This window comes from Mobula birostris, chromosome 3 (genome assembly GCF_030028105.1).
Source record: "Mobula birostris isolate sMobBir1 chromosome 3, sMobBir1.hap1, whole genome shotgun sequence".
In the NCBI taxonomy this organism is placed as follows: domain Eukaryota; kingdom Metazoa; phylum Chordata; class Chondrichthyes; order Myliobatiformes; family Myliobatidae; genus Mobula; species Mobula birostris.
Window position 1 is genome coordinate 86,676,895 of NC_092372.1, and position 12,932 is coordinate 86,689,826.

General features: G+C 39.2%; 1 protein-coding gene across 2 annotated transcripts in view; it reads right to left on the bottom strand.

The window, feature by feature from the left end:
• The window catches only part of ncapg (non-SMC condensin I complex, subunit G), a 65,039-nt gene that overhangs the window by 15,065 nt on the left and 37,042 nt on the right, over positions 1 to 12,932 (bottom strand). For both annotated transcript variants that reach the window (XM_072252977.1, XM_072252976.1), the window contains exons 11-14: positions 11,768 to 11,857; positions 10,174 to 10,353; positions 9,255 to 9,365; positions 3,018 to 3,137 (exon numbers count right to left, since the gene is read on the bottom strand). In XM_072252977.1, the coding sequence (XP_072109078.1) occupies positions 3,018 to 3,137; positions 9,255 to 9,365; positions 10,174 to 10,353; positions 11,768 to 11,857 (501 nt within the window). The remainder of the gene's footprint in view (positions 1 to 3,017; positions 3,138 to 9,254; positions 9,366 to 10,173; positions 10,354 to 11,767; positions 11,858 to 12,932) is intronic.

Consider the following 12,932-nt stretch of genomic DNA (forward strand, 5'->3'; position numbering starts at 1 on the left):
GAGGTGATTGATAAGTTCATAACCTAAGGTAGAAGGAGTCAATTTTAGAAAACCTAGCACATTTATTTTTCAACATAGTCTCCTCCTACATCTACACACTTAGTCCAGCGGTCGTGAAGCATACGGATCTTGGACCTCCAGAAAGTGTCCACAGCAGGGGTGATTGATAAGTTCATAGCCTAAGGTAGAAGATGAGTTATACAGCTCTCGTTACATGCACGTGCAGTTCAACTCTGAGTGATTATGCAGAAAGTTTGAATTTGAAGTTAATTCAACTTTATTGTCATTGTGCCGAGTACAGATACAAAGCCAATGAAATGCATTTAGCATCTGACCAGAAATGCTAAAGAATAGTGTTATGTACAAAATAACTGCGAATAAAAAAAGTGCTACAGCACACAAATATAAAAGTACTGAGACAGTACAATACGGATGCAATACTGTTTAGCGCTGTGATGAGAGGTTCAGCAGTGTCATAGCCTCAGGGAAGAAGCTCTTCCTGTGCCTGCTGGTGCAGGAGTGGAGGCTCGGGTCGCGCTTACCGGATGGGGGAAGAGTAAAAAGTCCATGGTTAGGGTGAGATGCATCCTTGATAATGCTTTTCGCCCTGCCCAGGCAGCGTTTATGGTAGATGTTCTCAATGGTGGGCAATTGGGTGCCGATAATCCGCTGGGCAGTTTTCACCACACACTGGAGTGCTTTGTGGTCCGATACGGGACAATTGCCATACCACACTGAAATGCAGCTGGTGAGTATGCTCTCAATGGTACAGCAGTAAAAGTCCATCAGTATCCTGGGACAGCGGTGAGCCTTCTTCATGCTCCGCAGGAAATAAAGGCGTTGTTGCGCCTTTTTGATCAGGATGGAAGAGTTCAAGGACCAGGTGAGATCCTTGGAATTGTGGACACCAAGGAATTTGAAGCTTGATACACGCTCCACTACAGTTCCATTGATGTTGATGGGGACGTGAGTGTGACTCCTGACATGCCTGAAGTCCACAATGATCTCCTTGGTCTTCTGGGTGTTAAGAGCCAGATCGTTGTCGGCACCCCACGCAGCCAGGTGCTGGACCTCGTCCCTATAGGCCGTCTCATCATCCCCTCTGATCAGACCAACCACCGTGGTGTCGTCTGCGAACTTGATTATGGAGTTAGAACCATGTACAGGAACGCAGTCATAGGTGAAAAGGGAGTACAGAAGAGGGCTCAGCACACAGCCTTGAGGCACGCCGGTGTTCAGGGTGAGAGTGGAGGAGGAGAGGTTGTCTAACTTAACCGATTGGGGTCTGTTAGTCAATGCAAGTAGTATTGTCGGTAATGCAGCTGAACTTAGAGCATGGATAAACATATGGAATTATAATGGTGGAGCCATCGGTGAAGCTTGGTTGGAGGATGGGCAGGACTGGCAGTTCAATGTTCTGGGGTTACATTACTTTAAACATGATAGAGGGGTCAGAGGTATTACTCATCAAGGAAAATGTCATCAGAGCAACACACACAAAATGTGGAGGCTCAGCGGGCCAGGCGGCATCTAGGAAAAGAGTACAGTTGACATTTCGGGCCAAAACTGTTAGTGCTTGGATTTCTAGCATCTTCAGATTTTATCTTGTTTGTGAAAGGAAAATGTCATGGCAGTGCTCAGTGAGGACAAACTGGATGCTTGTCTACTGAGGCAATATGGATAGAACTGAGGAATAAGAAGGGGATAACCAAGTTAACAGATATGCATTATATACCATCCAATTATCAGCGAGATTTAGAAGAGCTTATTTGTAGAGATAGCAAAATAAGGTGTGACAGTAGATAATTTTAACTTTTCACTTATGGACTGGGACTACGATACTGTAAAAGGACTGGATGGGATACAGTTTGCCAAATGTGTTTAGGAAAGCTTTCTTAATCAATATGCAGAGCCCCAATGAGAGGGAGTGCAACACTAGATCTCCTCTTAGGAAGTGAGTTAAGCAGGTGACAGAACTGTATATAGTGCCAAGTATTTGCAGCCCTTAAATTCTCTTTTTTTTTTTTATCCACCTGAACAACATATTAAGGCGATCAAAGTTTACAGAGGGATCTAGACCAATTGGAAAAATGGGCTGAAAAATGTCAGATGGAATTTAATGCTGTCAAGTGTGAGATGTTGCACTTTGTGAGGACAAACCAGAAAGGACTTAGGCACTGAGGGGTGCAGTACAACAGAGGGATCTGGGAATACAGCTCCATAATTCCCTGAAAATGGCGTCATAGGTAGATAGGGTTGTAAAGAGTGCTGTTGGCACATTGGCCTTCATAAATTAAAATACTGAGTACAGGAGATTAGATGTTATGTTGAAGTTGTGTAAGACTTTGGTGAAGCACATTTGGTCACTTCTGTGCTGTTCTGGTCACCTATTTACAGGAAAGGTATCAATAAGATAGAAAGAGTACGGAGAAAACCTTCAAGAACGTTGCCGAGACTTGAGGACCTCCTGAGTTATAGGCAAAGGTTAGGACTTCATTCTCTGCCACATAGGAAAATGAGGGCAGGTCTTAGAGAAATACAAAATTATGAAGGATAGTGATAGGGTAAATAGATAGGCTTTTTCTGCTGAGGACTGGTGAGACTAGACCTGAAAGTCATAGGAAACAAGTGAGACATTTAATGGGAATCGGGGGGGGGGGGCACTTACTCACTCGAGAGGGTGGTGAGAGTGTGGAACGAGCTGTCAGTGGAATGATGTGGGTTCAATTGCAATATTTTACACAAGTTTGGATAAGGACATGGATGAAGGGTATGGAGGGCTATAGTCCAGGTGAGAGTTGATGAGACTAAGTGGGAAAACAGGACGATATGGACTTGACAGGCTGAAATCTGTGCTGTGGTGCTCTATGAATATGATTCTTGGGATTTCCCTCCCATAGTGCTTGATGAGGCATTGCTGTCCTGACAATCCTTACAACTCTCAGTGAATTCAGTAAATCACAACCAAGGTATTGAAATGAAAAATTTACTCAAGTATAGACCAGTCCATTACTTACCTGCAATAACAATGGCAGATGTTGAAGTGCTAAGTCTTTATTGTGTAATACAGATGAACCCAAACATAAGACTGCCATATTTCTTACAGCAGGATTAACATTTGCGATACTAGGTAGTATCTAAAAGAAACATATTGAAAAGAAAAGAAATACAACATTATGAAATATAGTTTTAATGTGATTGATCTATAACAATTAAAAAGGTATAGTTAAATGGCATTCAAATCAAAACCAGCAAGTGTCACAACCACACACAAAGTAAATTAAATCCTCTCCCCCAAACCAAAAAAAAAACAGCTGGCCAACTGAGTCCAATATAACAATCAAGTTCCCATTTATACTACTGCCATTTTATTCTCAACTTCCTTCAGGTTCAACACCCACCTACACAAAGGAGTAATTTACAATGTATCAATTAACTTATCAACTTCTACACCTTTTGAAAAGACCATAAGACAGAAGAGCAGAATAAGGCTACTCAGCCCATCAAGTCTGCTCGGTCATTTCATCATGGCTGCCTTATTATTCTTCTCAACTGCATTTGCTTGCCTTCTCCCAGTAACCTTTAATGCCATGTCTAACCAAGAACCTATCAACCTCCACTTTAAATATACTCAATCACTTGGCCTCTACCACTGGCCAAGGCAATGAATCGCAAAGTTTCACCATCCTCTGACTAAATAAATTTCTTCTCATCCCTGTTCTATATGGATGTCCCTCTATTCTGAGGATGTGACCTCTGGTCCTAAGCTCATCCATCAAAGGAAATATCCTCTCCACATTCACTCTGTCTAGGCCTTTCAATATTTGCACCTCTTCCTACAGATGCTGCTTGGCCTGCTGCGTTCACCAGCAACTTTGATGTGTGTTGCTTGAATTTCCAGCATCTGCAGAATCCCTGTTGTTTGCCTTTCAATATTCGATAGGTTTCAATGAGATTCCCCCACCCCCTTATTCTTCCTAGCTCCAGTGGCTACAGGCCCAAAGCCATCAAATGTTTCCCTTAGGCTAACCTTTTCATTCCCAGGAATATTCTCATGAACCTCCTCTGGACTCTCTCCAGCACATCTTTTCTTATAAGGGGCCCAAAACTGTGTGGTCTGACCAATTCTTTATAACATCTCAGCATCACATTTTTGTTCTTGTATTCTAATCCTCCTGGAACGAATGCCAACATTGCATTTGCCTTCCTTGCACCGACAACCTGCAAGCTAACCTTTTGGGAATCCTGCACAATGACCCCAAGTCCCTTTGCAGCCAACTTTTGAAATTTCTCCATTTAGAAAATAGTCTATGTGATTATTCTTCCACCAAAGCGCATTTCCCTACACACTATTCCATCTGCCACTTCTTTGTTAATTCTCCCAAACTGCCCAAGTTCTTCTGCAGAGTTCCTGGTTAGTCAACACTATCTGACCCTCCACCTATCTTCCTGCCATATGCAAACTTGGCCACAAAACCATCGATTCTGCCATCCAAATTGTTGAAAAGAAGTGCTCCCAATACAGAGCCCTGCCAAAATCCACTTGTCACTGGCAAACAATCAAAACAGGCCCCCTTTATTCTGACTCTTTGCCTTCAGCCAATCAGGCAATCTTCTTTCCATGCCAGTATCTTTCCTGTAGTACCACGCACTCTTATCTTTTTAAACAGCCTCATGTACGGCACCTTATCAAAGGCCTTCTGAAAATCCAAGAAAACAATATTCACTAATTTTCCTTTGTCTATCCTGCCTACTATTTCCTCAAAGAATTCCAACTGATTTGTCAGACAAGATTTTCCATTCAGAAAACCATATTGCCTTTGGCCTATAATATCATGTGCCTACAAGTACCCTGAAACCTCATCCTTAATAATAGACTCCAACATCTTCCCAAACACTGAAGTCAGGTTAACTGGCCTATAATTTCCTTTCTTCTGCCTCCCTCCCTTCTTAAAGAATAGAGTGACATTTGCAATTTTCCAGTCCTCCAGAACCATGCCAGAATCTGGAGATTCTTGAATGATTATTACTAATACCTCCACATTCTCTTCAGCTACCTCTTTCAGAACCATCCAGTCTGGTTTAACTCATTTAACCTTGACACCTTTCAACTTCCCAATTACTTTCTCCTTAGAAATAGCAACTACATTCACTTCTGACCCCAGACAGTCTTCAATTTCTGCAATAACCCTATCACTTCCATGGGGAAGACTGACGCAAGATACTTAAATTCATCAACCATTTCTTTGTCACCCATTACTCCCTCACCAGCGCAATTTTCCAATGGTCCAATGTCCATTCTTCCCCCTCTTTTACACTTTAGAAATCTGAAATACCTTTTGGTATTCTCTTTAATATCATTGGCTAGCTTACCTTCACATTTCATTTTTTCTCTCCTTACGGTTTTTCCAGTTGTTTACTGTTGTTTTTTTAAAAGCTTCCCAATCCTCAAACTTCTCGCTAATTTTTGCTCTATTACATTCCCTTGCTTTTGCTTTTATGTTGTCTTTGACTTCCCTTGTCAGCCAATATTGCCTCATCATCCCTTTAGAATACTTATCTATCTTGCACCTTCTGAACTGCCCCAAGAAACTCCAGCCATTGCTGTTCTACCGTCATCCCTGCTGGCGTCCACTTCCAACCAACCATGGCCAGCTCCCCTCTCATGCCTCTGTAACTCTATCCTGTATGGTGGAAGTAGCTATTGGGATGCTTTTCAGCAGCAGAAACTTTGGAAATCTGGTCAGAACTGATGCACATACAGACAGATCCTGAATAAAAACCTGCTAACCTCTGCCAGAAAGCTTATTTTGTGGAGGAAGTTCGTCTTTCAGCAGGACAACGACCCAAAGCACATTCCAGAGCAACCACGGAGTGGCTTCAAAAGAAGAAAGCTGATGTCCTTGAGCGACCCAGTTACAGCCCTGAGCTTAACCCGATCAAACATCTCTGGCAAGACCTTAAGATTGCTGTTCACTGGCACTCTCCAACTAACATAGCACAGCTTGGGCAATTTTGCAAGGAGGAATAGGCAAATCTTGCCTCATCACACTGTGCAGAGAGACTTATCCAAAAACACCTACTGGCTGTAATAGCTGCAAGAGGTGGTTCAACTAATTACTGAGCAAAGGGGGATGAATACTTTTGAACTGCTGACATTTCAGGTTTTGAATTTTTAGTCTCTCATTTTTCCTGCTTCTTGGCGTTCTACTATGAAAAAAGGAACATATGATTCACAAATGAAAATTCTCAGTTAAATTGATCAAAATCCCTGGTTGTAAAACTCATTGATGTGAACAAAGTGTTGGGGGCCGAACATTTTTACAAGGCACTGTAACTATCAGTCACATCTCAAATTGAACTTAAATATGTAAACAAAGTAGTTTGTGCATTTTTACGCTCACAATATTCTCCTGAAGAGTTGGTCTGGATTAAGTGGACTTTAGACTATAACACAAAAATCAAAGGTGACACTGCACTGAATCTCTAAGATTGCTACACTCTTGGAGGTTCTGAGCCATTTTCCACCGAACAAGTTAATATTATGCCTGCAGCCATTGTACATACAGGACCAGTTCATTTAACTTTCTGGTTGACGGTGAGCTGTGTCCACCTCACCCCTCAACTGTCACCCCCAGGGGATTTTTTAGTACTCGCACTAAACTCTTTTGTTGGCTAGAACTTCTGTAACGTGAATATTGTCATTTTTCAGCCACACTCAAATATTACCTTGCTTTGCAGCATATGGGCATGTACAACATCATTATCTAAAAGAAGTTCCAAATGTGGTTTAACACTATGCAAGCATCAATGCACATCCCAATTTATACAATATACTGAGGGAAGTTCATTTAAGAAAATAATGTATGAAGAATGCTATCTGAGAAACTGCTGTACCAATGCCCCAACAAATCACCTCCAATGCATTACTTTGTTTTAGCTATGGCACCAGACTGGTGAGCATTTTCCCATCGATTCCTATTGTCTTTTATTTTTTACCAGGACATCTTGACATGAGTCAAATGCTACCTCAATGTCAAGAGTAAATTATTCACATCTCACCTCTTTGATCTTTGTTCAGACAAAGGCTGATATGAGACTTGGATACAAGTGGTTCCATCAGAACTACAACTGGCATATATACCATTAACTCATTAACAGCAGCAGCATCACTTTCTAACACCTAAATGACTGAGAACAGCCTGACAGTACAGTTATTGGCTACTTGTGAACAATATGCAAATTAGCATGTTTTTCTTCTTATCGCATCAACAATAATGTGGTTACATCAGAACAGTTTAGCAAGACTGGGTGTGCAAATGAAGAATCTTTGACCCTGATATTGCCTGACCTGCTGAATCTCTGCAATATTCATTTTTTGTTTTAGCTAAAGAACATAGTTATAACGCACAATTCTTCATGGTTACAGCCATTAGTCTTTACTGTTTAGTGATTCAGCTGTTCAAATTGGCTTAAGACTGGCTTCTGAGATGGAGACGGACTTGGCACAGGAAAGCGTATGGTCGTGCATTTAGGTAGAGGAATGAAGGCATAAACACGAGAAATTCTGCAGATGCTGAAAATCCAAAGCAACAATAGAAAATTCTGGAGGAACTCAGCAGATCAGGCAGCATCGATGGAAATGTACAAACAGTTGATGTTTCAGGCCAAGACCCTTCTTCAGGATTGAAAGTAAACATAGACTACTTTCTAAATGGGGAACAAATACAGAAATTGGAGGTGCAAAGAGACTCAGGAGTTCTAACGGCGGATTCCCTAAAGGTTAACTTGCATTTACCTTCTTTATTACTGACTTAATCTCCAATGTTAACATTCATTTCAAGAGGACTAGAATATAAAAGCAAGGATGTACTGCTGAGACTTTAAAAGATATTGGACAGATCACATTTGAAGTATTAGTGAGCAGTTTTGGTCTCTATCTAAGAGAGGATGTGCAGGGATTGGAGGGGTCCAGAAGTTGTTCACGAAAAATGATCCTGGACTGAAAGGGTTAATGTATGAGGAGAGTTTGATAGCCCTGGGCCTGTACTTGCTGCTGTTTAGAAGAATGAGTGGGGATCTCATTGAAACCTATTGAATATTTAAAAGCCTAAATACAGTGGATGTGGAAAGGATGTTTCCAATAGTGGAAGAGTGTAGGACTAGCGGGCACAACCCCAGAAAACAAGGACATCCCTTTATAACAAAAATTAAGAGGAAATTGCTTTAGCTAAAGGGTGGTGAATCTGTAGAATTTATTGCCACAGATGATGGTGGAGACAAAGTCAGTGGGCATATATAAAGTTGAAGCTGATAGGTTCTTGATAGTATAAGGATGTCAAATGTTATGAGGAGAAGGCAGAAAAATGGGCTTGAGAGAGATAATAAATCAGCCATGGTCAAATGGTGGAACAGACACTAAAGACTGAATAGTCTAATTCTGCTCCTATGTCTTGTGATCTTGGAAGATTGTGAGATCACCCACTCAAAACTTTTGGGCACAACCTTGCATTTTGCTTCCCTACCCAAAGTGTTTGGTTCTGGTATCATTGAATCACTACCTTCCAGTTAGGCACTTAGTTGTCCTGAGCCATCACAGCAGATTAGATCCACAGTTTGCAGAATAACTTGGGAACGGTTCCAGTGACAAGCAGATTGTTAAGGACATGATTAAATAGATTTATCCATTGCTTTGATGCTCAAATCACCTGCTTCAGGTGGATTCTGATGGCAGTACACTGTTCTTTTTTCACACTTCTGTAATTAATTTCTTTCCATCATTTATATAAGCTTAGTTAAAAGTATGTTCCACCCATCCAGATCAAAGTGACTATTTGACAGACACTTGAAATGTATTACCTTCAACTCACATCACTTCCTTCATAACAATTAGGGACAGACATTAAATGTTGACTTTGCTTACAATACCTGCATTTCAGAAATACATAAAAATTGCTGCACAGTCCTATGCATTGGTTTTGTTGTCTGAATTTTCAAGTTTTGGGTTAGCACTACTTTTAGCATATTTAAAAAAAAGTTTAATGGATACCAGAAGATTAAAATTTAAATTAATAAGATTTAAGCATTTTTAATATTTTAATAACCTCTCACCCCTCAAAATCTTATATAGAAATTTTTCATGGCATTTAGAACAAAATACACTTCCTAAAATCTCGCTTCAATCCAAAGTATTTGATTTACAGACTAATGAAGATAGAGTTAAGACACCAAGGAGTAAAAAATAAAAGTCATACCAAAGCTTCTGTGATTCCACTCAGGGTTGAACCCAGACCCTTTGTAACAGTCATTTGTTTGAGAAGCTCATTGCACATGATCAGGCATTTTAACATCGTTTCAGGGTCATCCTTTTTATGAGGAAATAAAAGAGAAAGCACAAGAAAATAATATCAACTTAACTATTCTATGAAAGTTTGTGGATAACAAGCAGCCTTTCAGGTTTGATGTGAAGCCTTCACTAGATCCAAGATATTAATAAATTTATTTACTTCCACTGTCTACATTGATAATATGGTTAGATAAAAAGAATTACTTCTTCAACAAACATTTTTCAGAAATTATTTTATGGTGTCTTGAGAGAAAAATTGATACATTTTTCATCACCATAGTATTTATTAACAAAACATATCAATATGGTCAATCGGAATATTTTCAATTATGCAATTTGAAACCAATGCCGTTACATAAGTGGAAAAGAATTGTGTTAATCACAAGACAAAAATTTAATCTCATAATTAACTGACACCCTCTAAAATTGAATTATTTTTAAGAAAAGCTGGTGCAGAAATAAGTCCATGTAAAGAGAATGACATAGGAAAGGAGATGTGAAGGGCACACATTAACTATGGATGGAATAACAATTCTGTACTGGGTCACCTAGAGCTGACCTAGGAATGTGTAACAAAGATCTAATGCACATATTGATACATTCTTATAAACTTGATGAGCAGTATCTTTAAGGTTTTAGGATTCAAATACAACATAGAATTTAATCTTAAACGAACAGTATTCAGAGTAGGATTGACCTAGAGGCAATTACTATTTTAGTTTATGGCATGAAAAGGCCAATACTCAGTAAATTGCATATTTCTATTCATATCTACTGAACATGCAATGATGACCATTAGTTATTAAGTTCTCTTTTAAAATGTGTACCTTTTCAGTGGTAACTTCTTCAACTTCAGGTTGTTCAGTTGGTCTCATTACTTCGGTTTTGATGTTTTCTAATTCTTCAATTTTCTGCTTCAGCTTTGAAGCAGAAATGAAATCCTGGGTAGCTATGCTGTCTTCCAGTGCTTGTTTTGCTTCTATCAGTTGAACTTTAATATTGGCAAGCTACAACAGGAATTACCAAAGGAAAACAGCCATATTAGCACAGTAATATCCAGGTATTCATAAAAGTGGGCTAGAATTTGCAGTTGGGATGATCAATCATTCTTGCAGGTGCTGTATAAAAATCTATGCATTTTTTTAAATATAAGGATCACAACAGGTGAACTTAACAGTAAGCAGAGCTGGAAAATTAGATCTGCCTTCTTACAGTACTAAGAATTCTTCAAAGTGTACATAATATTTAAAAGCATTCTAAAACTATTAAGCAATTCTCCAGTTTCAAATATTAAAAATTTAATTCATTTCAATACACTTAAACAACTAAAATAATTGTTTAATTAAAGAAATCTCTCCAAAAAAATGCAGGTTGCCTTTATTCCCCCCCCCACACACACACACAGTCTATCCTTTCCATTGAAATGGTAGGCTAGGATTCAGCAGGCCGATTTTTTTTTTTAGTATATTAACCGCTGTGGAATTCACTGTTTGTGTTCCACCACTAAACTCCCAACTTATTTGCTGCCAAGAAAGTGACAGTAGAACTTGGTTAACAAGTTCAGAATTTATGCACTTCAGTTTTGGAGGGTAAACACCAGCAGCATTTGATCACACCGGAAGCATTTCCCAGTATGCTTCAGACCATTTCTGGAGCTGTAACTGCTCAGCTCTTAATAAAATTATAGTTCACTGATTTGTCTTGTTAACATCTCTAACTCTCAATGTTAGTCTGCTAAAATTACAATGGAATCGAGAATGAACATTAATTTTTACATCAACATAATAGATGATTTTTCTTAATCATGTTAAAACCATCTCTTTGATCCCTTCTGTTACAATTTTGAATCAAATGTCACATGTTGCAACAATGGAACTTGGTACCATAACTAATAGAACACTGTACTTGATATGGATGTTTTCATGCCCAACATAATTATTTGGCTACATTCTAAAAATCTAGGCAAAATTCCTTCTTTTGCAAGTTTGATTTTGTGCCATAATCAGACAAATACTACTAGCCTACATCTCCTTTAACAATTGTCTATTTACCTAATGCAAAATGTTAAAACATTGACTTCTTAGTATCAAAAATACCACACAAATTGTGATCTCAAAACCTTCACTGAAGAAGTCTTTATAATACACACAAAATGCTGGAGGAACTCTGCTGAGTTCCTTCAGCATTTTGGGTGTATTACTTTGATTTTCAGCATCTTCAGATCTTTTCAGGACTTGTCTAAAAAAGTCTTTATCCATTTTGTAATTTTGTACATCATTACTTCACTTAAATTTATTCATTGGCAAGTAATGTAATAAAATAATTTTCAGGCATGTTAAATCTCAATTCTTAATTTTTAAATGATACATAATGTTACAAATCATATATAGCCAAAGTAGCCACTAGCCTATATAGTTATACCTTGACTTGTCTCTTCCTTTCTTCATCAGCATCCTCTGGTACGTCCATCTGAATAGAGGGCTCACGGACTTCTGATATTATTTCTGCAACCTGTATTATTAAATAATAATTTATCTATTGCTGAAACCTAGTACAGGGAAAGGGTTGCAAAAGGAGAAGTTAATCAGAGGCTAGAAAGGAAATGTGCTCATGGAAGTGGAGCACATAGCTAAGGTATAAAGATAAGAGTATTTCACATCTGTCTTCACCAAAAATACTGCACAGAACACTACAGCATACAAACAGGCCCTTCAGACCACCTAGTCCACGCTGAACTAATATCCTGTCTCGTCCCATCGACCTGCACCCAGACCATCGCCTTCCATACCCCTCCCATCCATGTACCTATCCAAATTTCTCTTAAGTGCTGAAATCAAACCTGCATCCACCACTTGCACTGGTAGCTCGTTCTGCACTCTGAGTGAAGTTGTCCCACATGCTCCCCTTAAACATTTCACTGTTCACCATTAACTCATGGTCTCTCTCACCCAGCATCAACGGAAAAAACGCGCTTGCATTTCTTCACTAAAGAGGTTGGAATTCACTGAACAAGTAGATAGTGAAAGTTCAGCCACTGAATATATTACAATAATATTTTTAGATTCCAAGAGAATCAAGTTTACAGGATTGGTGCAAGAAAGTGGTAGAGGTAAAAGATCAGTCATGATCTTAGTAAGTGGTGAAGCAGGCACAAGGGATCCTGCTTTTCTTTTTCAATGTCAAATCATACCTATTGAGGATCCTATCTAAAGCTTGCTGCAGTAATTAAGTCATTGAGCAACCAAGCAGACCAGTTTCCTATCGGCTGGATTACAACCATAGGGATATAGGTGCTGGCCCTAGAATGGCCTACAAGTCATTTAAACTGACAGATATCTTACAGTGGGTAGATCACATCTTCTGCTGTAGCACGACTTTTCTAAAAAAGAAATTCATCTTCTAATGGCAGAAGGAAACTCTGTGTAAACTTTGCAAGTGAAAGAAAAGTCATATGCCATTTCCAGTGTTCCTGAGGTTGGATCCTTGACAAAGTCTGTCTTTCTTTAATAATTCTCTCCAGACAATAGTGTTGGTTCGAGCACACCAGTGTGCACTTACAGTGATTCTACCAGTGCTCACCTGCCTA